The 24,757-nt window shown below is 52.0% G+C and overlaps 10 protein-coding genes across 10 annotated transcripts; 6 read left to right on the forward strand and 4 right to left on the reverse strand.

Moving 5' to 3' along the window:
• Nucleotides 1–12: 12 nt before the first annotated feature.
• On the reverse strand, nucleotides 13–1,042 carry F5J12DRAFT_834475 (uncharacterized protein). Its single transcript, XM_051745854.1, has 2 exons — nucleotides 759–1,042; nucleotides 13–688 (listed from the first exon to the last, which is right to left on the reverse strand). The coding sequence occupies exons 1-2, from the start codon at nucleotides 953–955 to the stop codon at nucleotides 121–123; spliced, it is 765 nt and encodes a 254-aa protein (XP_051599366.1). The 5' UTR covers nucleotides 956–1,042; the 3' UTR covers nucleotides 13–120.
• Nucleotides 1,043–1,065: 23 nt separating this feature from the next.
• F5J12DRAFT_721682 (PXA domain-containing protein) lies at nucleotides 1,066–2,840 on the reverse strand (the record flags this gene model as incomplete). Its single annotated transcript, XM_051741324.1, has 3 exons — nucleotides 1,066–1,531; nucleotides 1,587–2,053; nucleotides 2,103–2,840. 3 exons carry the CDS (start codon nucleotides 2,838–2,840, stop codon nucleotides 1,066–1,068), a joined length of 1,671 nt encoding a protein of 556 aa, XP_051599367.1.
• A 66-nt stretch (nucleotides 2,841–2,906) lies between these two features.
• Nucleotides 2,907–4,393, forward strand: F5J12DRAFT_834480 (uncharacterized protein). The gene has a single exon (XM_051745855.1). The coding sequence runs from the start codon at nucleotides 3,106–3,108 to the stop codon at nucleotides 3,976–3,978; it is 873 nt and encodes a 290-aa protein (XP_051599368.1). The 5' UTR covers nucleotides 2,907–3,105; the 3' UTR covers nucleotides 3,979–4,393.
• F5J12DRAFT_123879 (aminotransferase) lies at nucleotides 4,207–6,629 on the forward strand. The gene is made up of 8 exons (XM_051738045.1): nucleotides 4,207–4,598; nucleotides 4,657–4,737; nucleotides 4,790–4,856; nucleotides 4,914–5,077; nucleotides 5,134–5,242; nucleotides 5,308–5,454; nucleotides 5,517–5,684; nucleotides 5,752–6,629. Exons 1-8 carry the CDS (start codon nucleotides 4,434–4,436, stop codon nucleotides 6,132–6,134), a joined length of 1,284 nt encoding a protein of 427 aa, XP_051599369.1. The 5' UTR covers nucleotides 4,207–4,433; the 3' UTR covers nucleotides 6,135–6,629.
• F5J12DRAFT_123812 (uncharacterized protein) lies at nucleotides 5,880–7,329 on the forward strand. The gene is made up of 2 exons (XM_051738044.1): nucleotides 5,880–6,628; nucleotides 6,683–7,329. Exons 1-2 carry the CDS (start codon nucleotides 6,212–6,214, stop codon nucleotides 7,100–7,102), a joined length of 837 nt encoding a protein of 278 aa, XP_051599370.1. The 5' UTR covers nucleotides 5,880–6,211; the 3' UTR covers nucleotides 7,103–7,329.
• A 118-nt stretch (nucleotides 7,330–7,447) lies between these two features.
• Nucleotides 7,448–10,557, forward strand: F5J12DRAFT_742993 (uncharacterized protein). Its single transcript, XM_051742045.1, has 7 exons — nucleotides 7,448–7,621; nucleotides 7,688–7,806; nucleotides 7,867–8,247; nucleotides 8,315–9,618; nucleotides 9,675–9,887; nucleotides 9,952–10,032; nucleotides 10,092–10,557. The coding sequence occupies exons 1-7, from the start codon at nucleotides 7,557–7,559 to the stop codon at nucleotides 10,326–10,328; spliced, it is 2,400 nt and encodes a 799-aa protein (XP_051599371.1). The 5' UTR covers nucleotides 7,448–7,556; the 3' UTR covers nucleotides 10,329–10,557.
• Nucleotides 10,558–10,684: 127 nt separating this feature from the next.
• On the forward strand, nucleotides 10,685–12,500 carry F5J12DRAFT_905827 (uncharacterized protein; the record flags this gene model as incomplete). Its single annotated transcript, XM_051748715.1, has 5 exons — nucleotides 10,685–10,690; nucleotides 11,164–11,339; nucleotides 11,398–11,454; nucleotides 11,511–12,428; nucleotides 12,485–12,500. 5 exons carry the CDS (start codon nucleotides 10,685–10,687, stop codon nucleotides 12,498–12,500), a joined length of 1,173 nt encoding a protein of 390 aa, XP_051599372.1.
• Nucleotides 12,501–12,652: 152 nt separating this feature from the next.
• On the reverse strand, nucleotides 12,653–17,148 carry F5J12DRAFT_921301 (uncharacterized protein; the record flags this gene model as incomplete). Its single annotated transcript, XM_051749289.1, has 11 exons — nucleotides 16,514–17,148; nucleotides 16,188–16,368; nucleotides 15,978–16,135; nucleotides 15,827–15,926; nucleotides 15,564–15,775; nucleotides 15,435–15,509; nucleotides 15,198–15,377; nucleotides 14,729–15,142; nucleotides 14,545–14,673; nucleotides 14,077–14,474; nucleotides 12,653–14,000 (listed from the first exon to the last, which is right to left on the reverse strand). The coding sequence occupies exons 1-11, from the start codon at nucleotides 17,120–17,122 to the stop codon at nucleotides 12,653–12,655; spliced, it is 3,804 nt and encodes a 1,267-aa protein (XP_051599373.1). The 5' UTR covers nucleotides 17,123–17,148.
• Nucleotides 17,149–17,288: 140 nt separating this feature from the next.
• F5J12DRAFT_893165 (uncharacterized protein) lies at nucleotides 17,289–18,872 on the forward strand (the record flags this gene model as incomplete). The annotated part of the gene is made up of 5 exons (XM_051747633.1): nucleotides 17,289–17,378; nucleotides 17,453–17,693; nucleotides 17,754–17,914; nucleotides 17,966–18,258; nucleotides 18,314–18,872. 5 exons carry the CDS (start codon nucleotides 17,289–17,291, stop codon nucleotides 18,870–18,872), a joined length of 1,344 nt encoding a protein of 447 aa, XP_051599374.1.
• Nucleotides 18,873–19,255: 383 nt separating this feature from the next.
• Nucleotides 19,256–24,722, reverse strand: F5J12DRAFT_783165 (uncharacterized protein; the record flags this gene model as incomplete). Its single annotated transcript, XM_051742827.1, has 19 exons — nucleotides 19,256–19,588; nucleotides 19,645–19,979; nucleotides 20,034–20,333; nucleotides 20,384–20,717; nucleotides 20,769–21,248; nucleotides 21,303–21,664; nucleotides 21,753–21,827; nucleotides 21,895–22,077; nucleotides 22,143–22,144; nucleotides 22,227–22,290; nucleotides 22,459–22,519; nucleotides 22,687–23,285; nucleotides 23,338–23,502; nucleotides 23,553–23,677; nucleotides 23,727–23,813; nucleotides 23,863–23,913; nucleotides 23,964–24,058; nucleotides 24,122–24,521; nucleotides 24,601–24,722. 19 exons carry the CDS (start codon nucleotides 24,720–24,722, stop codon nucleotides 19,256–19,258), a joined length of 4,173 nt encoding a protein of 1,390 aa, XP_051599375.1.
• Between the last annotated feature and the right edge of the window lie 35 nt (nucleotides 24,723–24,757).

Here is a 24,757-nt window from a genome sequence, read left to right on the forward strand (position 1 = left end):
TCATCATCGTGAGTGCGAACAACAGCGTATCCATATCTGAAGCCAGTTAGGCATAAGTACACCCAATGGTCGTACAACTAATTACAACATTCCAATCTCTGCCTCATTCCACTCTACCGATCACATGCTGAAGGACGATTTGGGGTACTGAAGCTTCGCCGATGCACTGTCATCCACAAACCAGTACAGCTGGCCTGGATGGACAGGTCTCACCCGCGAAGCAGGAAGCCCCTTTTCTGGATGGTCCAAAATCATGCTAAGGACATCCGCCTTCCCTTCGCCCGTCGCGACGAACGCGACACGGGCAGCATGGTTAAGGACAGGGTACGTGAGCGTAATACGTTTAGGGGGAGGTTTAGGTGAGTCGTCGAGGTAGGCGACCCATGTGTCCTCTTCAATGAGTAGCTCGTGGCCTGGGAAAAGCGAGCAGGTATGACCGTCTGATCCGATGCCCAGCAAGATGAGGTCAAAGACGGGGAAGCGAGCAGAGTCCTTTGGTGCGAACTCGCGAATGAGTTCTTCCTCGTAAGCAGCTGAGAGCATTTCGAGGTTATCTAGATGCGTGGGATCGAGCGTGTGAATCGCAGGGGGGTTGGGTAATTTTCCGAAGAGCTCCGTCATGCAGAGGTTGTGATTGGAATCTTGGTCATCGAGCGGGACAGCGCGCTCGTCAGCATAAAAGACCTGCCTGTGGCGGCATCGACAAGTCAGTCAAGATCGGATGCGAGTACTAGAGGGAGTTGTCTTTTTGAACTTGCCATTTATCCCATTTGACACGTGGGTTGTCGATGAGGTCCTTGAGTTGCTGGGGGAGAGAACCGCCCGAGAGCGCGATCGTGAACCTGCCCTTCTTATTAACCGATTCGTCCTGAGCCTTGAGGATGAACGTGGCGAGCGCTGAGCTGAGGCCGGTCCTCAGGGAGTATACGACGGGTGAGTTGGGCGGCTGGTGCATCGTTACCGTGGTTGTGGTCAGGGGAAAGACTCTACGCCTTATCGTGCAAATGACGTCGTCGGTGCAGCTGCGATGGAGAGTACACAAACACGCACAAATCACTACACTGCCTAGTACTTGTCTACTAGACTAGATGGCGTGGGCATATCCTCAGCGATGCTTTCCACGTCGCCTTCTCCACCCTCGAGACTCTCCGAGAGGACACCAGGGCTCACTGTCTCCATCTTGGACGACGACCCTTGCATCCCTAACTCAGGAAATACAGTCAACAACACGGCATCAAACAAAAACACGACCAGATGGATGTTGCATGTGTTGTCACTTAAGGGATCGATGACAGCTTCGAGTGACGCAACCGGTGACGATCCCAGGAGAATAGTCGATACGGGAACCGGCAACATCTCTGAGACCCTCCGGATCAGCAATCGACGAATCATGGCTTGTTCTTCCGGCGTTGGATCCACCGGGGGCGGTCCGGGATAACCATTTGGGAACAACGTCCGCTTCGATAGACGAACGAGCGATAGCATGGATGAAAAAGATAACACCTGGCTGTACAACATGTAGGATAGGAAGCTGAAAAAGCAAAATACTGAGGGAAACGTAGACGTCGGTCAGATATGACGCGTACCTGTTGATAAACGTCCTGAAACAAGTACACAACATGAACAGAAAGTTGAAGGCTACTGCACTGGAAAAGCGCCAATGCATCCTGAATATTTCACAGAACATCACTAGCAGTCCCCGAATAAAATCGTGAGGGGCTTCGACAGCCGTGGCTTCGGGCAAGCGCTCAGGGGTATTCGTCGAGGGAACAGATGAGGAAGACGACGTGCGAGACATCGGTATAGTACAATTTTGACGTTTTGAAGGCGGCACCTCCGGTCTTGATGCATTTGATGTCGCGTTTGCAGCCCTCGGGTGTTTCGTGGCAGTAGACTCGTTAACAAGTTTGATAGTAGATATAGCTTGCTTGTATACGTGGATAAGGGCAAGACATGCACCGGACAGGGACTGGATGGTCGAGAGGAGCAGCACGATCAAGTTGGATAGCTGGGAGAAATGGCCATGCGAACTGGAAGATGAAGCGTGTGGGGGCTGTTGAGGTGTCAGTAACAAGGCTCAGCGGATAAGAACGAAATTATACTTGGGAAGGCACGTCTTTCTCTGGAGGCGGTCCGAGCAAGTCGAGGACGGTTTGTTGGATAAACCAGGGTTGCGTCACTCGGGGGATGATGTCTCGAACAATGAGCTTGAGGAGGACTTCCCGGATGATATACCTTTCGGCATCGGGTGCATAATCCTCGGGAGGCAGGCATATTTTGAGAACGAGATCGAGAGCATGTCTGAAGTACTCCTCGTCTATGTTACCCTCTGGAGAGACAGCCAGGTGGGGTTGAAACAGATGGAAAAGCTGAGGTACGGTGTGAGCGCCGCCAGTCGCATAGGAAGTAGACACCTTAGAAGCGGCATGTCGGTAGTCTATGAAGTGTTCGGTGACGAGAGCTGGGACGTCGCAGAAGACCAGGGTTGACAGATCTGCGCTGAGTATACGTTGTTCGAGCACCCGGATGACATGGACGAGTACGTTGGTGAGTTGGGGGAGAAACTCCTTGTCGTAGCGGGTGATCTTTGTCCACCACGTGTTGACATATGCTCGCAAAGACAGCGCGATGAAATCGTAGACCTCAGCATGCAGTTCAGGCGGACATGTGGGCGACAAGAAGAGCGGAGGCAGGTCGGAACCAGGTGGGGTGTTGGGGAACAGCAGTCGTTTGGCCAGACCAGCCTGCTGCTGTTGCCTGGCATTGGTGGACGCCAGCGACGCTGTTGTCGTCGAGCGTGCGCTGTGTGTCGGAGGCCCACGGCGCAGAGCTGCTGGCATCGCCAACGACAAACGTGCGCTTGACGTCGATGGCGACCATAATTGATTAATTGATTACCACCACCCCTGACTACTGCTATGTAATGGCACTTGACGTTTCCATTTCCTAACCTTCACCTTTACGGTTTTTTTCTCGATGCACAGGGAATCCTTGTAAGTTAGCCCGGCACCGTTGACACACGCTCCTTTTCTCTGTAGACCAACGCTCGTTACATCCCGACACTCCTTTCATGTTCCTTGTGGTAGCCTGGCAGCCAACACACCCATGAATGCAGTTGCTGCTCATTCGCGACCCCGCAGGCGCTTCATGCTGCCGGGCACCAGCCAGACAACGACCATTATCGTCGTCGTCGTCTGTGCCATCGGCGTCCTCACACTTTTGTACGTGTTCTTCCGCATGACGAGACGCTGTTGGGGTCGCAAATCGGTGCCGCTGCCTCCCGTGCAGCCAATCGCCTACCAAAGACAACAACTGGCCCAGCTTGCTGAACGGAACGCTATGTCCCTCACGCCGACTTACCCGTCGCGTTTTTCCACCCCGGAGGACTTCTCGCCTTGCGGGAGCGATTTTTCTCTACCACCAAACAGGGAATATATAGGCTCCCCCTCTTCCTCCTGCCGGCTCTCCCCCTTGCTTGATACCTTACCTTCGGGCAACGTTATCTTGACCGATTTTCCGACCCTCTCACCTTCAAATGGACAAGCGGGCGAACGTCTCTTACCAAGGGCCTCGATGTACGACGCTCGGAGGAACAGCGGTAGTTCTGTCGGTTCTGGGTCCCTGAGGCCACCATCGACGATTCACAGCTCGACATCTCCTTACGGACCTTCTCGTGTAGCCCGTCGCAGTCATTTGCAATCGATAACTTCACATCATAGTACCAATACCAGACATACGATCATTGGCTTACCTCACAGCCGACACAGTCCTGTGCAAATCGTCCTCCCCACACCTCTAGCACCTGCTGTGGCACCATATCTCAGCGGGTCCAGATCAAGCGAAAATATTCGGGATTTAAGTGCTGCTGAAAGTCGAGGTCGCACGCGTCTTAGTGTTGCAGACCCGTGGACCCACACATTACACCAGTTCGGAAGCGATGGTCACCTATGTAGGACTCCCTCCGAGGCTCACCGATAATGCGTACTGACTTCCGACTCGAGATTCTACCCGCGCCGCAGTTCGTCGGCCAGCTACGGCGTCGCTGTCCCGTCTAAAAGTTCCATCTTCAACCCACCATATCACACCTGGTCCGAGAGATCCGCCTGTTTTTCCTTCGTCCCCCTTAGTCCCTGCCGAGCACAATGCAAGGGGCCCACCATGAGATGTTCTCGTGTCGCATGCCCCGACACTCTAGCATCTTTACCATATTTATTGTTTATTTGCAAGACTACGTATTTTATTTTATCTTGTCAATTGGTCTCGGACGGTATATGGAGAAATAACGTGGTCATGAGGAAAGTAGTCGATATGATCGGGTCCAGATTACTCGGGTGTTTATCTTTGCTCCGTTTATGTAGTGACTCGAGGCGTATTATAAAAAAAATTACGAGGCGAGGTTGTCTCAGCAACTGTCCCTTCTAAATCGCTATCAAATGCTTCTGTCCCGACTTCCTTCGGCGCCTCTGCGACCTGCAACCACCTCGTCAGCGCGTCTTCCATGGCTTGTGGTCACCGCAGCGAGGAGATACATGTCCAACGACGTCGGAGTAGATTCCACGACGGGCGAGGCCATCAGGACGGACTCTGCTGATATCGAGGTGCTTTTTTTTCTTCGTCCACTCCTTCCTCGCAGACGATGTCTGACTCCCGTTGCAGCCGTCCCTACTCACCATAACGCGTACCATGGCACCCAGAGAACTCCCTCCATCCTCAAAACTACTCTTTGGCCGACATTTTGTACGTACAATTTTCTCTCGAACGCGTGTCCAGCTTACACGCGGTCCTCCAGTCGGACCACATGCTGAAGATCCGGTGGACTGAGGCTAGCGGCTGGGATGCACCTTCCATAGAGCCATGTAAGTGATCTCCATCAGTCTACCACCCACTGTGATGTGCTTATCACACTGCGGAAGACGCCCCCCTCAGCATATTGCCAAGCGCAACCGTACTGCACTATGCTCAGGCCATATTCGAGGGCATGAAGGCATACAAACATCCAACAGGCACTGTCACCATGTTCCGACCTGACATGAACATGGAGCGGATGAATACGAGCGCACGGCGTTTAGCATTACCTGTCAGTCTCCCAGACCTGGGTGCAAGGAGAGCGCGTTTAATGAAACCTTTATTCAGACCTTCAATGGGAACGCTTTCATCGAGTGTATGAGACAACTCATTGCCCTCGAACGCCGTTGGATACCGACGGAACCAGGACATAGTCTATATATCCGGCCCACTTTGAGTGCGTGTCCATTCTGACATCTCCTGACGACGACTTTCAACCAACCGGTGATATTGTTCACTCAGTCGGAACAAATGGCACTCTCGGTGTGCAACCGCCCACTGAGGCTCTACTCTTTGTCATTTGCAGTCCCGCGGGCCCTTACTACCCTCAAGGTTTCAAGCCAGTGCCTTTGTATGGCACAACGGAGTATATCCGTGCTGCCCCTGGCGGTCAGTTCATTGGTCATGTAGTTTGACTGTTGTCCCACACAACCTTGGCCTTCCTAACGCAGGCACCGGTGCTTACAAACTCGCTGCCAACTATGCGCCAGGCGTAATGGCACAGAAGATGGCTGCCAAGGCTGGCTATGCTCAGAATCTCTGGCTTCACGGGCCGGAACATTACCTGACTGAAGTGGGCACGATGAACCTGTTCGTTGCTCTCAAGGGCGAGGACGGAGGTGAGTTCCGGTGTCAACCCGGTTACAAATATGTCGCCCTCTGCTACTCTAACACGCATCTATTCAGTGACTGAACTCGTCTCGCCACCGCTAGATGGGATGATCCTTCCGGGCGTGACTCGTGACTCTGTGCTCACGCTCGCTCGGAACCACGTCTCCGGCAAGAAACGACTTCCTGGGCTTCCGGATAAGCTCAAAGTTTCTGAGCGGCCGATTACGATGGGTGAGGTTAAGACCGCAGCTGAGACTGGTTGCCTCGTCGAGCTCTTCGGGACGGGTACTGCATGCGTCGTCACTCCTGTGGAGAAAATTGGATACCTCGGTAGCGACGTAGTCATCCCTACGGGCGAGGACGGGATGGGTCCATTGTCGAGGCCACTCTGGACTGAGCTCACGGGCATTCAGACGGGTGAGATTGAGAGCGAGTGGAACTTTGTGGTCACCAAGTAGAGAGATTGTAAATCTGATTGATCAGCTTGGGATCCATTGGTTCTTGGTGTCTATCAGCTCATAGCTTTTAGGGCAGTATGAAGGCTCCCCTATCGATTCGAGCATATCCATATGCCAGACGAGCGCAGCTGCTCCCCAGGCTATGTCCGACACCGTTTCGCCAGCTGTTCTCGTCCTTGTCTCGCGATGTTGAAGCTGCGCTAGTCGCTGACCAGCGCCCTCCTGGGGAACTTGGCAGATTCGTCAGAGAGTATGAGCAACGTTCTGCAACAGTCCTTCAATCCCAGTTGCCGATAGAACACATCCCTTGTCCGACCAGGAAGGTCGACGTCAGCTCACCCGACTCCGGGTCGGTGCTTATCGTGCACGCGTTGGACTGTGGTCGGGCTGGTGTGAAGAAAACAATCGGAAGTGGTTTTGCCATACAACCACGTCCTGCCAGTTCGTTGGGCGAGGACACAACGGTGCTGACTTGTGCACACACGCTAGAAGAGGTGTTTTACAGAGCTGCATACGATCGCCCTAAGTACTGACTTGGAGTGTGTTAGATCGTTCAAATCGCGTCTTCGCACTCAGAGTCAGATCAGGATCGTGACGATAAACACCCGTACTCTCGCTCAGGCAGTTGGGTGATATCAGAAGTTGATGGACAATCCACTATGGAACCTCTCCGCTCCGTACTGTCTGCTGTACGGCACGCGGATCTCCTCCTCCTATCCGTGCGGAGTCGCTTGCCCCTGCGTACCCTCCCCGTCTCGCCTTTCCCTGCGACCGTCGGCTCGACTGTGTACGTTCACTTTGTGTTGGCCGAGAAACCTGAATCCGTTGACCACGAGTGGTTTCCCTGGGTCGGAGGAACATGGAGGACTTGGATGCCCTGCACGGTGACAGGCTACAAGGACCGTCGAGGAAGAGTTGCCCAGGTATGTTTCCAGCAAGCATTTAGCTCACGCTATAACCGCAACTAACGATGATATATTGTCCTGAACCCAGGCCGGAACGTACGACGAACTAACACAGATGACCTTCCACCCGGCGCCGCCTCCAGGTTCCAGTGGCGGGCCCATCGTCAACGAGTGTGGGACTGTTGTTGGCGTCACGCTTGGATCGATGAGAGAATATGGCCAGCCGCAACACCAAGGATGGGGAGTGCCAGCGCAAGATATTTACGAGGTGAGCCAGATCATCGTTGTCCGTGCGTGAGTTGAATAGTGCGCTAGATGTTCACTCTAATAGCGAGGTAGTCGGGTATTACTTAGTGTAGAGTAGCACTTGCTTAGTCATGTATTATCCGCGCCACTCTCGAGAAAAGTCAGCGAAACCAAAGTCAAAGGCACGCTCGCCATCGTCGGCGCCGTTCTGCTCGTCGTCCCAGCCCCCGCCTAGTCAGCCGTGTGCACAGTCGCAGTTGGGTACTGGAAGATGCTCTCTGATCCATCTACGGTGCCTCACCTCAGACAATGGCTAGTCAGGACGCTCGAACCCATGTGCGTGTTTGCTAGCAACCGGTGTGCTTTCGCTGACTTGGATAATGTTGTCTTGCAAATCGCAAGATGTGACGCCGAGCCAGGGGCTCTTGCGGATTATGTTCTTGCTCTGCTCAAACACAATGTACCAGAAAGCGAGATGCGAAAGGAGCTTACCATACAGTTGGACGAATTCCTTGAGAAAGGTACGTAGTCCCCCCTCCCCCCTTCCTCCTACTTGTATCGTCCGCTCACACATTCTACAGAGGGTCCTCCGTTTATAGATACATTATTCACCGTCCTTCGGACTAAATCTTATCTTCCTTACGACAACACCCTTGCCTACCCTTCCTCGTCCACCCATCACCCCAACGACGTTGGAATTCCTATACCGCTTGATGGCTTAATACAAAACAACTCCACGTCCCCAGAACGAGGACAGAAACGCAGTCTCGAATACGATGACCATCGTCCCGTCAAAGGACCTCGTTTAAGTGCCAGCGGCCCGTTCTCGCGCTATTCCGACGTTCAGGACTACCGCGTTTGGGAGGACAGGAGCGACAAGTCAGGTATGGGAGGTGTGAACGGGCAGCGAATCCAGTCATACCAACCACCCGACCGGAGGGGGATATGTCGAGATTATCACAGTGTGTATATTCCTTACCCTCCTGCGCATCCTCTCACGCGCTTAACGCGACCTTGTTCTTCTTCTAGAAAACGGGTACTGTGCTCGTGGTGCCCTTTGTAAATACAGTCACGGTGATGACGCCTTTGTTCCTTCCCAATTGTTCCCCATGAATGGGTCAGGTCCACTGCCTTTCTTGCCTATGTTCCCGCCGTTCGCGATACCTGGTCCTAGCGCAGCTTACGACCCGCACGAGGCACGCATGGACATGCGACCTGGCCCCGGAATGATGGATATGAATGGTCGAGCTCACCAACGTCCCCCACTCATTCCTAGAGCACATCAAGAAGAACATTCACGCTCGAAAAGCACTGGGGAATTGCCTGTAATACAGGATCTCACGCCTCAAGACGCTGCGTTATTGAAAACGTCGCCTCAACCGGGACAGAGCGCCATCCAGGACACCCTCTCCATGCAACAGCAAAGCGAGGATTTGGATGTGAACATGGTCCTAGAGGGAGACACGACAAGTCCTTCCGCGCGCGACATGCGCAGTGGATTTGAACCTAGAGGTACACGAGGTGGGAGGGGAACTTTCGCGGGGAACGTTCAAAATTTCCGTCCAGGAAGACGAACAGATAAAACCCTCGTCATCGAGAAGATCCCACACGACAAGCTGTCGCTTGATGCTGTTAATAGTTGGTTCAAGCGGTTTGGAACTGTAACCAACGTTGCCATCGACGTGCACAACGCTAAGGCGCTTGTCAGCTTCTCGGAACACCACGAGGCAGTTGCTGCATGGAAATCTGAAGATGCAGTTTTCAACAACCGATTTGTGAAGGTATTCTGGCATAGGCCATTGGAAGGTCACGGTCAGAAAGGTACACGGATGTTGGCAGCATCTGCTCCTCTCGTGGCGAGCATCTCCAGTCGACCATCAGCTTCGGCGAATGCTGCTTCCCCTCCTGTTCAAGCGGAAACACCGACACTTGCGCCTGCACCGACAGCCGTCCCCCCTCGCAAGCTACCGGTGTCCAATACCGCATCAGACCTCGCCACAAAGCAAAGACTTCTCGAGCAGCGGATCGCAGAGCAGAAATCTCTGATGTTGGCATTGGCAACGGCAACCTCGGAGGAAAAGAAGCAAATCATGGCCCGGCTGCGAAAACTTGGGGAGGAAGTACAGCCGGGGGCGACCCCTGCTTCAGCTGCCGAGATACCGCAGTCACCGTCGCCCGCCGCAGGACGAGCGACCAGTGCTACTGCTCAGGCATCTGACCATGAGCAGAGGGAAAGGGAGCAGTTAGACAAGGAACTCGAACTTCACAGTGCAACCTCTGGCCGAGAGTCCACGGAGGAGTTGCAGGCTAGGCTGGCAAAACTGAGAGAAGAGGTATGAGTATATTCACGTTATGTTTACATGCCGTTTCTCACTCGCCATGTATGTAGGCTGCAACCTTGGGCATAACGGAATATGGGTCTCCTGTGCCTGGAGCCTACCGACCTTACAGGGGGCGTGGTCGTGGAGGTCGTAGTTTCCACCGGGGTGCGGGAAGAGGCGGCCCTCCTCGAGGCAGCATGAAACTGGACAACAGACCCAAGCAGTTACTCATAAAGGCTGTTGCAGATGATGCAGTGCCAGCAGTACGTAGTTGGTTTGAGGTGAGGATACTCGTTCCCTGATCTGAGCCACTACCATACTGAAACTCTTGTGGGTCATTACCAGACAACTGGTCAGTTGGAATCCGTTGATACTGTGGATGGCAACGTTGTCGTTGGTTTCCGCACGAGAGCAGCGGCGGAACAAGTACGTTCGGGTCTGACTTCCATCTTTGTGCTTCCTCTGAGCAACCGTTTTTTTCTCAGGCTCTTGCCAAAGGCAACGACATACCTTCCATCGGCACCGTACAGATCATTTGGCATACTGCCCAACAACGGCCGAGTTCTGGCTCGCAAGCGCCGGCGTCGTCTGAGCAACAAACCGACAAAGGTACTGGTACTGAGGAACCTATACGAGATTCCCCTCCGTCACCTCGCCCGCAAGAGGAAGAGGTTGTTTCGAGTGGATGGGGTGATGCTGGCGAGGATGGCATGGGATTCTAATTGCATCGTAGAAAGAGTATCTTTTGCTGCGAATATCCTTATTTCTGCCCCTTCCTATGTGCATATCTGGTCTGCTACTTTGTTCTCTCAGCTCACAGTTTATTCTCGGCGTGAGGTGGACATCCATGTTTCCTAACACATCAGCTGCGGAGCCACCAGAGCGAAAGTTGAACATGTGTTCCTGTTTTAAATCAATTACCAGCTGCATCAGTGAAATTAGATTTTGGCCTGTCTGGCATGAAGGATCTACCATAAGAGCCTGGCATTTCACCATGGTCACAGTGAAATGAGACTGGAAACTAGCTAGACAATCACACTTCCATATGGCCAAGATTGGGAATTTTTCTAGTGGCAAGATGGCTGTGCAGCACATATAGTTGAACCTCCCTTAACCCATAATTCTTACAAGAGATGCCTTGTAGGTAGGTAGTATTGGAAGCTAAGGGCTAAGGATAGTGTGTGAACTGTCTGTAAAAATTTGCCAAGTTCTAAGTAGCTATGATATCAAAGCAGAACCACTTTGATTATGATGGTAGTCACCTTACCTCCAGGGTGGAGTAAGATCCATGCATATTGCTGATGATGGATATGAATAGTGTTATGTATAACTGTCCATGAGCATCTGTAAAATGGCTGAATCTGCCAGTGTGCTGCAGGAGACCTCCAAGACAAAAATGGAATTTTATGATTACGAGTCAATTTCCTGAGATAAACTGACTTGGTGAATCTGTCATGAAACAAATAACACCTGAGAACACAAACAATGTCGGGCTGAAACCCTGCACTCTCCCCTCCAGGGTACAAAGTCCAAATAGCACTTGGCTAATTTGCTGAGACTGAGATGGACCTTTCCTCACTCTCCCTCTTCCCAGCCACTCCAGAACAAGTTCTGATATCTCGTAGGCGAACATGGCCCCAATGGGGTGGTAAACTGACAGAGGAACAATATCTCGAAAGGGACAGGCAGATGGATGCCATGGAGCATGCTTCACGTTCCAAGCTAATAACATGGTAAGGTCCCAGCACCCCAAGCATGGGTGAACCCCTTGGTATATGTTTAGAACTTCAGGGTCTTAGCGCCAAGAGACAACCCAACGACTCTGAACTTCATGTGCTCCTGTGAGACGTAAGTGGGTCCCACAGGATATCTGGTACACTTCATGGCAAACTTCCTATCTCCAGCTTTCGTCGTCGTGGATTAGTTCGGTACCTCGAATCCAACGAACAACAGAGCGGGATACAGGAAGTCACCTGCTACGGAATAGCCAGCGTGTACACGCTACTTGACAAGCGAAGGAGGGGATATGCTTCGCATATGATGCGACTCTTGCATTGGGTACTATCTGGTCGCGGCAAAGATTATAACCTACCTAAGTTCCCAGTGGAGTGGGGTCAACCACCCCCCGAAGTGGAAGAGGCCGGGAAGGGGCTATTTTCTGCGTTATACAATGACATTGGGGGGAAATTCTACCAGACGGCTGGTCCTGGGCTCGTTGATTCAAGCGGTTGGGAAGCGAGGGATCCCATCTCCACAGTCTGGGAAGTACCTCAAGAACCTTTCGCCTCGCAATTTTGTTCAGGTTTCACGTGGCTCAAATATGAGGATCTTGGCCGACTGTGGGCGAAGGATGTCCAACTAATCAAACGTTCCATAGCGGACATGCCAACCTCGGCAGGTTTGACTGCGCTTGTATCCTTCCTACCCGATGAGGGAGTCGCTTCTTTCCAGATCAACCGCCCGATTGTTGGAACTGAGAAAGACGTGTCTATGGACGTTTGGGGGGTCGAAAAAGACCATACAAGCACTGATCGACCCACGTATGCAGTGTGGTCAGTCGACACACATCTCTCAGTCCCAACGCTTATCGTGATTTGCCTGCGTGCAACGGAGGAGACATTCCCCGATCTCATTCACATGATCCAGGAGGCAGCTCGTAGGCATGGGGTATGGAAAATGGAGATCTGGAATTTACCCGAACCTCTGATGGGCCTTGCTGCACACTTCGGGGGGAAAACCTTTGAAAGAGACGAGCATCTGCCGTTCATTAAATGGTACGGTAAAGGGGACACTGCTGATATCAAATGGGTTTTCAATGAGAAGTGAGTCTTGGTGTGTAGAATGCTCGGACGTGGGTTCGCGCTGACAACGCTTTCAGGTTCTGTTGGTGCTAAAAACGTTGTACGAGCAGTTGCCTTTCAATCAGCAGTGTCTACACCCCTTTGCACCTGTCTTCATTTAGCGACGCCAAAGCGATACGGAATCCGTCAATACTATTAGATGTTACATTACCGGCCACTGCGGATAACAATAACCAACTTGGAATTCATTCGAAAGAAAGGTCCGCGTCGTCGGCTACAACAAAACTGCCAAAGACGTACTCATCGGGCTCGTCGCTCTCCCTCGGAGGCGAACTCGAAAGCACAGGTTGACGTCGCGAGTGCTCGCGTGCCGTTATGAATGCACCCTTCTTCACTGGCTTGTTTGCGAAAACAGGCAAGCTTTGCGTCTGAGGAACTTGAGTGAGAAGACTTCGTCTATAAACCTGGAATTGGTCGTATGATGGCGAAACCTGAGTGTCCGGTATATCTTTTAGGAACTGTCTGTCGGACTCGCTTTCGACATCGTCCGCCGAATGGGATGAGCCGTCGCTCACTTCATCTCCGGAGTGTTCCGCTTCTCCGTCCAACCAGGGGTTATGGCGAATAGAGACCATGGGTTTTCTCCGTTTCTTTGGCTGAGGCGGTGGTGATGGAGGCCGCGAGGCAATCTCAGTGTCCTTCCTTACTAGCCTCCGGTTAGGTGAAATAGCTGGTGAGAGTGGTTCCCCATCTTCGATTGCACCGATGTATCTTTTCTGGAGACGCTTGCCAGCTGGACGTATTGCGAATGATGCTTCAGGGACATCTACATCGGAGGACCACGATGAGGATTTTAGGTCACCAGGGGAGGGGGGTCGCGCCACAAGAGAACTGCGATTATGCCATGTCTTGGGCACCAGAGACGACCCGGTTACGCCGATGTCGAGGTCGTCATCGTCATCGTCATCGTCATCCAGTAGCCATGATGCAGCCTGATGGATGTCTGGTGGTGGCAGGTCACCATCGCATGCAGAGGGTTCTTTACCATCCTGCTCATGCAAGATTGAACGACTAGGGGAGGGTGACAGTGGGAGCGACGAAAGGGGCGATGGGGAAGAGGTTAATTCAATCACTTCGCCTACAGCTGGCTTGACGGATGATGAACTGGGAATAACCGCTGGACTAGCAGGCCTAGGTCCGAGTTGGGGAGAACAGCGCCGAATGGGATCCAACTGCTTGCGACACTTTATTGGCGCTTCATCAGAGGCAGGAATCTGAGGTTGCAAAGGAGAAGCGCCCGTAACGATTATATCGGGTGATGACATCCTAAAGGCGGGCGAGCCACGAGATGATGGGGTTATAGAAGAGACATTAGAGGAGCGGATGGCAGGAGATATGTCGGGCTCAACGTCCATATCATCACCAGGAACTTCGCTCTTGAGGGACGGTTGGCTAACAGTAGACCGTCCCTTGCCTTTCCCTTTCTTGCTAACGGAAGCTGAAGCCTGTTTCCTCCCTGGATTGTCGCTACGGGCTTTGCGTATAGAAGTTTTTTTCTTCGAGTTCTGCTGGGCAGCCGCCGACTCGGATACGCTACGGCCTGTGCACATGAGATTGGTCTGCAGTTCCTATATCCGTCGAATCGTCTTCCGCCAGTGTCTCGTCGAACCTCCTCGCTTTGGTTTTTTTCTTTTTCTTCACAAGCAAGTCTGCGACGCTTACAAAACCTTTGGTAGCTTCAGGTGGGATATTGCGGTCAATGTCATCATTTCGTTTTCGCTTCTTGCCCTTCGCAGCTGGCACGGCCTTCGTTTTGACACTGTCGGGCTTCTCGCGGCTGTATTCTTCGATCTCCATCTTCTTCTCCAAGACCTGCGGCCGCGTGTGATCGGGCAGTAACCGGGGAACATCACCATAAAGTTCGAGCTGGTCTCCACGAACAATACACCTCTGCATCTCTCCGTATGTGTCCTTCGCTTTGTCCCAATTAAGTTCTTCGCGAACTTCAGCGAGGAGGACATGAACGTAACCATCACGTTTTCGGCCCGTACGCCCAACACGCTGGAGCTGGAGGAAGGTCAGTAAGGATCGATCGATAGACACGTGGCATGTGGCAGCGGCGGACGGAACTACGTACCATTCGAATCGGTGTCTTTTGGGCGTCATAACATACGATCATGTCGACTTCGCCGATATCAAGACCTTCTTCACCAATTGAAGTTGACACCAGCACATTAAATTCTCCAGCCTTAAACTTCCTTATGACCTATAGATCAATGTCAGACAGAAGAATGGAATTCTACAACCAGACTGCACCGTACCTCTAGTTGTTCCTTTTGCGCAAATCCCTTGCGCCCTTTCTTGTCAAGACCTTGCCCAACGAACTTCGTTGCCTTTAACAGTGGCCTTTCCTCGTTGAGCATAGCTACTATCTCGTCCACGCATTCGCGATAGGTGACAAATACCATCGCCTTTGTGTCTTCGCTCGTTTCCTCACCGTCAGCCATGCGCGAGCCGAAATGTTGCATCAGAAGCAGCTTAAGGGTCTCCATTTTAGGGTGCATCCCAAACCCGCCTGGCCGACCCTTATGACTCTCAAGCTCGGAGAGGAGCTTCTGGAAGGTTGGATCATTCTTCAGAGCATTTTTTGGCCCTTTCTTTCCATCGTGATCTTTTTCCTTCTCGGTGACATACTCCTGAAGACAATTCATGCACATCTCAGTACTAGCTTCCATCTGGTTGCCATGAGCGTCATGTGACCCCTTTTCAGCATGCACATAGCATACATACCAGGTAACCCATGGCACGAGCCATCATTCCCAATTTAGAAAGTACCCCCAGAGCCCACTTGTGCGGATGGTTTCGCTGGCAACTAATGCGTTGTTGAGTTGCTAATGCACGGTACGGGTGCATTTTAACTACATCGAGTGGTTCGATGACACCTTGTGCGATAAGAGGTTTCAGTATGCCCTTGGTGTGACTCATATTCAGGGTCGGGTCATGGAAGGTGAGATACCATTCACGAACCTCCATAACGGTCTTCAGCAGTTGCTGAAAGTGAATTATCTCGTCGTTCATTTGAATAATATGTTGTTTGATTTGCTGTTTTAATAAAGCATTCAGCGTGTGAACGCCTCAGCAGTGTTGACAACCAACCTTTTTATGCATATACTCTCTCAAATCAAGACTCCGCTCATCCCTAATTTCGATCCTACTTATGTGCAACGAGTCGACGATTGCTTGCACGGCCTCCTGTGAGCTCCCTGGCGTGGCAGTAAGCGCAAGCACGCGAAAGTGGGGATTCTTCGCCATCAAAAACCGTACGACCTGTGCGTACGCATAGTCCCCTGTGCCCTTGTGTGCTTCATCTGAGGGAGAAATGCATACTGCTAACTGCAACGATCGTATGACAGACGTACCAATAACAAGAAGGATTATGTCTCTCGGGTCACAGTTCTCCGTGACGAGGTCATTCATCAAAGTTTGGGGCGTCATATAAAATACACGCTTCTCCGTCCACTGCAAAGAGCCTGGTTAATGCCGAAATGCACCCAATACGCACCTACGCACCATTTGCGATCGATAGGTTCGGGAGTTATTGCCTGTCAATTCTACAGCATCCCTGCCCGGAATACCGCACGTCTGGTGGCAAGCGGTGATTTGTTGTGCGACAAGGGGTTTGGTTGGCGCAATAAAAACCACCTTCCCATCAGGAAACCAGCGGTAATCTGGAAGAAAAAAAGCTCATGAGATTAGTTGGAGCGAATCCACCTTGCTTACAATTGAGCATCACCACACCGGCAATGAATGTCTTTCCGAGACCAGTCGGTAGGGCTACGAGAGTGTTGTCGAATAAACAGCGCTGTACGATATTGAACTGGTAGTCCCGCTTCGGCTGATTTAGCGGGTAGATCCAATGCTTAGCCTCTAGCAGATCTGCTTTAAGTTTCAGAGGGGGTGGCTTAGGAGTATGGGTGAGTTGTGTCTTGGAAACTCGTAGAGAACGAGCGTACTGGACTTTGATAGTGTGCGAACGGAGGCTGGGTCATCAGACATTCTATGCGCTTTCATAAAAGGACATACCCGACTGTATCATGAGTGAGTACGGATATGTGACCATTGAAGGGGAACGCACCTGATACAAACGGCGCCGGAAACTGTTCAAATTCTATTTCTTCTTCTTCTTGACTGTCATGAGGGTCTGCGACACCTTTCCCCTTGCTTGGCTTGGGTTTTTTCCAGCCGGATTTTGCGAATGCGGTATGGTCCCACATCTTCGTCTTAGGGGCTGGTCCACCAGCAATATTTCGGGAGTTCGGTTTGGTAGAAGTCCGCGCCACGTCTTTAGCGCGACTCGTTGATGGAGTAGGCTGTAGTACGTCACCGAACAGTGTGGTTTGCAACGACAGTCGCTGGGAACTCGGCTTTGATGAACTGGTTGGACCAGCCACTGCAGCTGGTTTCCCCCGGTATGCATCATTAACGAAAGAATCCAACCGTTGTAGTTCTGTTGCATCCAATTCCAATGAGAGGTCAACGTATGAGTCGTCAGCTTCGAGTCCTCTGGGTTGTTTCGCCGAAGCAGGACACCACGACTGTGGATTCGGCTTTGGCGGAGGTTTAGCGTCTGCACGGTGCGCAGCTTCTATGACATCAAGTTGCTGTAAGACACCAGAATCGAGCTCATCGTTGAAGTAGTAGTCGTCAGAATTCATCGCTGGGGAGTCGCGACTAGCCCAAGTCCAAGAGACGCGACCTTCCGTGTTCCACTGGACTCGGCGAGACGCGTGATCATGTGATCTATGACGGCTTGTCCCAAGCCAGCAGACTGACAGCCTGTGGCCAACACAACGACCTCTTATTGTTCTTGTACTGCCAGCAATGTCAGAACAGTCGATTGCTCGGTGGAATGCTATTCCTATGGAAAGACAAGAGTTGGAGAAGGAACAAGGCCGGGGTTCATCCTTGAAGGTACTCTGCCATATTTTTTGGGGCCATTAGAAACACGGAATACTGCCCTTTACTCTTCCATTCCCCCCATCCAGCGATCACGCTCAGATCCAGATGACAGCGTTGACGAAAGTGAAGATAATGTCTCGCTTGTCTCTCGTAGTCCTTCACCTCCGCCACGAGCCATGGATATCGACAAATATGACGAGTACATCCGCGGAGCCCCAAGAGAAATAATCACTGTCGAAACGAAGATTAAGAGCACAAACAAAGGGTTCGCCATGCTCGCCAAGCTTGGGTGGTCGGAGGGCCAGCCGCTGGGACTCTCGGGGGATGGTACGCACCAGAACCCGTCGTTTTTCTCTAGAAATCCCTCACAAGTTCATGTACATACAGGACGCACCGACCCCATTCCCTTTCATATCAAGAATGACTTAACTGGTCTTGGAAAGACAAACCAGGACTTCCGCATGATCGAAACGACAGTCGCGCAGAGGCGCGTGCTGGACTCAGAGAGGCAGCGCAAAGAAACCGAAGATCAACGCAAAACACGAGAAGTACATCCGGCACTTTGTGGGTTGGAATTTTCGCCCTAACTTGGAACTTAGGACATCGTGGCCCGGCGTGCTGCCGTGAAATCAGAAATCACCGACACCTTGCGTCCCTTTTACTGCGCTCTCTGTGAGAAGCAGTTCCAGAACGTGGCTCAATACGACGAACACACCAACTCTTACGCACACCATCACAAGGCACGTTTGAGGGACATGCAAGCCAATGCACGTCCGATGCTTCAAGAGGAAGTCGAGAAACGAAAAGAAAAGGAACGTAAGCGTGAAGAGAAGGAGCTGAGGAAGCTTGCAAAGGCAGCTGGTATCAAAATAACTAAGCCACCCCCTGCGGCGTCCCCCGCTTCCTGTGCTTGCACCGGCTACTAGCTTCGACACCGCAAACATCAGCGAAACGAAATCGAATGGGTTCAAGAAAGCTGGCTGGACTACCATCAGCACTAGTGAAGCCGATTTCACTCGTACAGGTCGGTCTGCTGTTGACCCGGCCACTACTTCGTACAGTCGTCCACCTTCACTGCCACGACCCACTCCACCTTCACCCCCACCTCCCCGCCAGTCGCCCGCTGCACCGTCTTTCAGGGCAGGTGGTTGGACAACGCTGGACACTGGGAATTCGAAGTCATTTCCCTCGTCACCGCCTCCTCAAGAACCATCAGCTCCCCCTCCATCCCCACCACCTACACTGGCGTTTCCACCGCCTCCGCCTGCTGACGACTCACAGCGACCTCCCCCGCCTCCTCCGCTCTCTGGTCCAGGGTTTGCCAAGGGTGGTTGGGCGCCCGTTTCGTCTCAGCTGACGGGTGGTCCTCCAGCTTCTGGACATACACTTACGTCTTCGACTGGCTTGGCTGAGCGTGTTTCTGTCCCACCACAACCTGCACCTCAGGAACCAGCCAAGTTAGGCTGGCAGCAGTGGAAGCAAAACAAGAATTTTAGGCGCAAATAACATGCTGAAGCTTTTCCAGTTGCTCTCGTATGATCGCTTGGTTATGTAATACCTCGTTCGTTGGGTTTTCACTTCCCTGACATCGCACAGGAGCGCTGCTACCCGCGTTTCAGGTGACTAGAGGTCCCAATAGACCACAACTCGCTAGCTAGGATTAACAGTAACTACATTGCTGTTCTTTAATTTTAGTGACAGTATGTATGTACGCAGGTGCAGAGTAGAAAAAAATAAGGATGAGCGATCGGTTCAAAGGAAAGTGATAAAAAATCGAAAAAAAGGCCACGCTACGAGCATGGTTATGTCGAAGAGTGGGGAGCCTGACACCACAACCGCAGAAAGTCCAACGCCATCTATCTCAGGAAAATATATCGCGAAATGCATGCCTACTCGGACTCGCTGCCCGAACTGTCATCTGAACTGGAGTCCGATGAATGTTCGCTATCGTCGGCTCTGCCAGCAGGCGGAGGGGGACCGGTCGTTGGTCCGGAGCTCGCCTGATCGAAAAGCCTCATGCGCTCCTCCAGTTGCCGAATCTTCTCCGCCTCGATGTTCTCATCCATGCTCTTCCGCTTTAACCCTCCCGTACCAGTACCTTTACCAGTGCCGCGACTGCGCTTTTGAGCTGGCTGCCGTAGTGGCCGTATGACGAAGTTGTATAGCTTCGTCAGCACATGTGCAGGAAGAAGATCAATTTCAAGCTCAATTTCCTCGGTGCTCTACAAAGGTGCATGTAAGGAAACCAATATATCGAGGACGAAGATTGTCGACATACGTCGCGAATCTCGGGAACGCCCTCGTGAATGATGTTGATAACCTTCTCGAGTTTGGACTCGTCCAAATTCGAGATTGCCTCGCTCAGATCTTTCTTCTGCTCAAATGTGAGGATGTCGTCGTCCTGTGTTTGCTTCTTTGACTTCTTCTTTACAGCGCCGTTCGCGGCATTCGCGGCTTTAGATATACGTGAACCCGACGCTTTCGACGTTGAGGCAGTAGACGGCTTCTCTTTCTTCTTCTTCTCCTTCTTCTTCTCCTTCGCAGGTTGGTTTTTGAGAGCAAGCAAATTGCCCCGCATGGACTCGATCTGTGCTTCCATATTTGCAATCCTGCCTGAACGTGGCGACCAATCAGTACAAGTATACAACCGTGAAGGCAAGAACCTACGCTTCCGTTCCTCCTCCGACTCATTCTCTTCCTCTTCTTCCTCCTCGTCACTCGCCTCCTGCAGTGGTGGCAGATTCCTCCACTTCTCATCAAAGAGCCGCTGCAACTCAATGCCTGCTTGATTGACTGGTGTACCGGCAGGGTTGAAGGTGAAACAATTGCGAATCATGAGTTTGAAATCCTCGAAAAACTTGGTGGCGTTCGCATATTCGCCGTTGTCGAGTTTCTTTCGCATGGTCGAGAAATCCATCGGCTTCTTGATGATCTTCGGGTACGTTGGAATGTCGAGCTTGACAGGATCTGCCAGGAATTAACCTCCAAAACACGCACAACTGGCGACGGACACGCACCAACTGGCTCGTAAAACGGATGCGCGATTGCCCAGTGCTGCTTACGGTGCAAATCATTCAGGATTTTGGCACAAAACCTCAGCTGCTCTGCAGTGCCATCATCCTTGACCTTGGGTTTGCGCAACCTCTTTGGCACATCGGCATATGGCAAATCCTTGGGCGGTGGTGGATGGATCTCTCGCTTGGGTCGCGCAATTGCCGCGTGTTCACTATCGTTGCGACGAATAACAGGAACGGAGGTGGAGGCGCGGCGCGGGGGTGCAGTGGCTTTCTTCGGTTGAACTGGTTGGGGTAGAGGCGGAGGCGTAGCTGCCTTCTGAACACTGGGCTTCGCCTAGCATTATGAATCTCGTTTACTCAGATTACAAAAAGCGCACCAACATACCGGTGCAGGAGGCGGGAGTTGTTTGATCTGTTTATCAAACACAGTTTCTAAATGCTTTCCTGCTACCGAAATGACGTGATCGGGACCGTTGAAAGTTAAACAATTCGTGAATACTAGACGAACATCCGCAATAAATTCGTCTGCGCTGTTATAACGAGGATTATTTGAATTTGGGTCTGGTTTGGCAGGACTTGAGGACATGAGTTTCCTTTCGATGGTACCCAAGTCCATAGGATTCTTAATGATGCTCGGATAATGAGGAATATTGAGGGCGATGGGATCAACGGGATGCAGGAAGGCAGAAGCGTCCTTCAGCTTCTTCAAGGACCGTATCGTCGACAAACAGAAGCGGTGCTGTGCGGCGCTCAAGGTCGAGGCGCCCGAAGGGGCAGGCAAGGATGGAAGAGGAGTTGGGCTTTCAGCAACCTGATCACCCTCAGTTTGGATGGACGAAGCTGTCACTGGCGGTGGTGAGGCCGTCTGATACGAAATATATTAGCATACACAAGAACGAAGAGAATGGAGAGTTCCTACATGGGCAACAGAAGCCTGATCCGCATCAGAGAACTTGCGCGCCCGTTTGGCAGGGGGTGGTTTACTATCATCGTCCGTCTCAGGGTGGGATGGGGAAGCCGAAGCTGTGGGTGGCGGTGACATTGGAGCAGTGGGAGATGGACCGCCCTTTGTGTCCGTCGAGTCAGCTTGGCCGTTCACGAGCGGCGATGGTTGTGTCATGGTAACGTCGCCGTCGGCATCGAGTGAATGACCGTTGATGCCATTGGTGGTCGTGGTAGCTTCACCAGGGTCGTTACCGTTGGCGGTAGGCTCCGAGGGAGCCATGTCAGCCACCGGTGACGGTTCGGCCATTGAGACATCTTCAGACGGATCGCCCTGTGCTGAGGATGGGGTTGTGATTGGACGACATACATGAAGGGACGCTGCTCAGATAAGACGGTGGTTGTGCAAGGGACTCCACCTACGGACCTGCATAGACTTTGGGCGGGGCATCCATGTCAGAGACAGCGTTGGGCACTCCGCTTGGGGACTCGGCGTTTATGTCTTTGAATTATTATTTTGCATAAGAAAAAGAATTATATATATAAATAAAAAGTCGAGTCACGTATACCTGGGGCGGGGGAAGGATTGGGAGAGGATGCTTTGTCATGCTCGCTGGTGGTGGGCGGGGTGTGTTGTTCAGCGTCGGTCGCGTTCATCGGGAGGCGCGTGACGTGTGAGTCACGCAGTGTGACGTTGGCAGAGAGGGGAAGGGAGATTTTGGATTTGGGGAATCGGACGCCACCCATTGGGTCTTTATAGGCGACCGGAATTAAGGTTCGATCTCAAACCAACGCAAGGACCACCGAACTCACTCACACCTCATCACTCACACAGACGTCTTTGACAAGCTACAATGAATCCACAGCCTCCAACGTCGCCCAATCCACACGTTCTCCCTACTTTTCCTCCTCCTCGTCCTCGGACACGTTCGCAAACACCGGCTTGGGTTGGTTTTGTCGCCACGCTGCGAAAAAAAAAAAAAAATAAGTTCAGGTAAAACCCGCCACGTCAGCCGGCCGATCGGAACAAACACAGCAACACAAAACTTCAGACTCCGCTACGGCAACTTTCCTATTGTTGACTCCGCAGCGGCGAGACTGGAAACACATGCAAAAATAAACCATCCACTCACCTGCAGTCCAGACTGGATCGTCTTCTGTGAGCTTCGCATACTTGAGAAGCGCCTCTCGAGGCTGTCACGCAACAATGTAGTGTGAAAGAAAGAGGAAACATTGTCAGTCGCTCGACATCATGGAAACCATCAGAAAGAAAAGAACAAAGGGTCACGTGCCACGACCCGATGCCCAAACTCAGGCACAGCAAGAGCAAGATAGGAGATATGATCAAACAGAACACTCACATCTTCGTCTCGTGTGGTGTCCCGTACGAGGTTCTGTACAATGTGCTGTGTCGCACTTGCACCGACGCGACCTCCCTTCCCTGGACCAGTGACAGGTAACTCTGGTTTTCTGCTCTTCCTGGGATCCATCCGATCTTTCTCCCTCCTTCGCTTTGTTCCTTTCACGACACCGTCACCATCCCGGAACATGGGAAGCGCGTGTGGCGTCAAAATTGCAGGCGCCGCAAGCGCGTCAGAGAGATCTTCCACCGTTGGCCGCTTCGGTGCTCCCTTCGCCAGCAACAACTTCGCACCATTGATCGACGTCACCGGGGAGTAGAGCACTGATACTGTGCCGTTCGAAAGTCCGGTCAGAATTTGATTTATTTTCGAGTGCCAAACCACTTTGACTGGCGTCGTCTCCATATCCGTCTCTTCTACAACGCTCAAATCTGAGCGCCGAAGAAAGACCAGCTTTCCCCGTCCTCCCTTTTGTGATGCGCCGTCGCTTGTGAGAATGAACTTCTCGTCCGGGCTGAATACAGCGTTCGTGCCCGGATATAGCGTCGCTAGGCCTGAACCCACGGCAAGAGGTTTTTTGAAGGAGCGAAGATCCCAAACTACACGATCCATCAGAAAGGGTAGCCCCTGCTTTTCGAACATCGGACATACGTTTAACAGTCTCATCCCCCCCTCGTGTGAGGACGATTCTCCCATCAACGGAAAAAACGATCGAACCGACGTCGCTTCCCTTGGTGTGGGCGCCTTCGACGGTCATATTTGGCCGGACGAAATTTGACGATGCATTCCACATGTGCAAAGATCCGTCAAGGCAAGCTATAGAAACCTGCATTAGAAGTCGGTACAGATCGTACACAGGGACGTACCTCCACTAATCAAGTTTCCATCAAGAGAGTAGGCGCACGTGGTTACCTTGGTTCTGGCACCTCTCTCCTTGGATTTCACAACAATGACACTCTTTTGCTTTCGCTTGTTCTCCACATCCCATATTCTCCGGAAGTTTAGTCAGACTAAAAGATGAAATCAAAGATGCAAAATACCTAATCGTTGAATCTGCAGAACTAGTGATGAAGTATTTCCGATCTTGTGGATGCCACGCGCATGCGGACAACTCCCCAACGTGACCGCTATCGTGTGTTCCAGTCAAAGTTGTTAGAACACAAGAAATACACTCACGCAGTATTCTTCATATCCCTGATATACATATCGCCCTTGACGAATGTTGCCCTGCGGTCATTCAAGCCATTCTGCTCCCAAACGAAACGAGTCAAACTTACTTTTCTTCGCCGTCGCGGTCGTAAAGTTTCGCTTGGATCGTGGCTGAAATTACGAGAAATTGTTGGCCATCGTTAGAATATTTAAGGTCGTTAACCTGGCCAAGTAATGGATGTCAGTTCCACGTTCTCGCCATGTCCTACTAGGCACGAGGACCTACATAATAACTGCCGGCTGGCTCCCAAGTCTTGAATGATCTTGTTTGAGTGGTCATACCACCAAAGTCCCAGAGTTTGCAATCATAATCGTACGACCCGCTCAAAACACGTGCACCACTGGGGTCGAGCGCCAATGCCGAAATGACCTTCGTGTGCTCCTTGAGCGTCGCCTCATGAGTGATAGGAAACTCAGGCCCTGAGGGAAGTGATGGGTCGTACTCGGGTTCGTCGTGCGCCGCGTCATCTTCCTCTCCAGATACCTCACCACCATCGCTTGCTCTCGAGGGACCCTCCTGCCTGGAGGTTGACGGTTTGGAGTCGTCCATTTCATCGTCTTCATCTTCCGATTGCGCAGCGCGCACACCAACCTCGGAGGAGGGCTTACTTGGACCTGGTACAGGTCTGGATACGACAGATGGAGGTTGGACATGCGACGGCTTAGGAATGGTTAACACGCGACTGCGGTACGGTAGCTAAGCACCTTACCACGGTAGAATCCACCCTCTTCGTTTTGTCGAATCTGGAGGGGTCTAGTTCCCGCTTTTTCGCAGCTTTCCCAAAGCCTGATATGCCCATAGCAGCGAATACGTCCATGTCCGCCATTGTAGCGAGTGTCCTGTGGTTCTACCGCTGAGATG

Source organism: Pisolithus orientalis, assembly GCF_024613125.1.
Source record: "Pisolithus orientalis strain OTSU chromosome Unknown F5J12scaffold_16, whole genome shotgun sequence".
Lineage (NCBI taxonomy): Eukaryota > Fungi > Basidiomycota > Agaricomycetes > Boletales > Pisolithaceae > Pisolithus > Pisolithus orientalis.

Coding starts and splice junctions, on each gene's coding strand:
- F5J12DRAFT_742993 (XM_051742045.1), top strand. CDS start 7,557: ATGCTCTCTGATCCATCTACGGTGCCTCACCTCAGACAATGGCTAGTC. Junction 7,807..7,866: donor GGACGAATTCCTTGAGAAAG/GTACGTAGTCCC, acceptor CACATTCTACAG/AGGGTCCTCCGTTTATAGAT. Junction 10,033..10,091: donor CGAGAGCAGCGGCGGAACAA/GTACGTTCGGGT, acceptor TTTTTTTCTCAG/GCTCTTGCCAAAGGCAACGA.
- F5J12DRAFT_123879 (XM_051738045.1), top strand. CDS start 4,434: ATGCTTCTGTCCCGACTTCCTTCGGCGCCTCTGCGACCTGCAACCACC. Junction 4,857..4,913: donor TGCACCTTCCATAGAGCCAT/GTAAGTGATCTC, acceptor ACACTGCGGAAG/ACGCCCCCCTCAGCATATTG. Junction 5,243..5,307: donor ATATATCCGGCCCACTTTGA/GTGCGTGTCCAT, acceptor TTGTTCACTCAG/TCGGAACAAATGGCACTCTC.
- F5J12DRAFT_123812 (XM_051738044.1), top strand. CDS start 6,212: ATGAAGGCTCCCCTATCGATTCGAGCATATCCATATGCCAGACGAGCG. Junction 6,629..6,682: donor GTGCACACACGCTAGAAGAG/GTGTTTTACAGA, acceptor GGAGTGTGTTAG/ATCGTTCAAATCGCGTCTTC.
- F5J12DRAFT_834475 (XM_051745854.1), bottom strand. CDS start 955: ATGCACCAGCCGCCCAACTCACCCGTCGTATACTCCCTGAGGACCGGC. Junction 689..758: donor CGTGTCAAATGGGATAAATG/GCAAGTTCAAAA, acceptor ATGCCGCCACAG/GCAGGTCTTTTATGCTGACG.
- F5J12DRAFT_834480 (XM_051745855.1), top strand. CDS start 3,106: ATGAATGCAGTTGCTGCTCATTCGCGACCCCGCAGGCGCTTCATGCTG.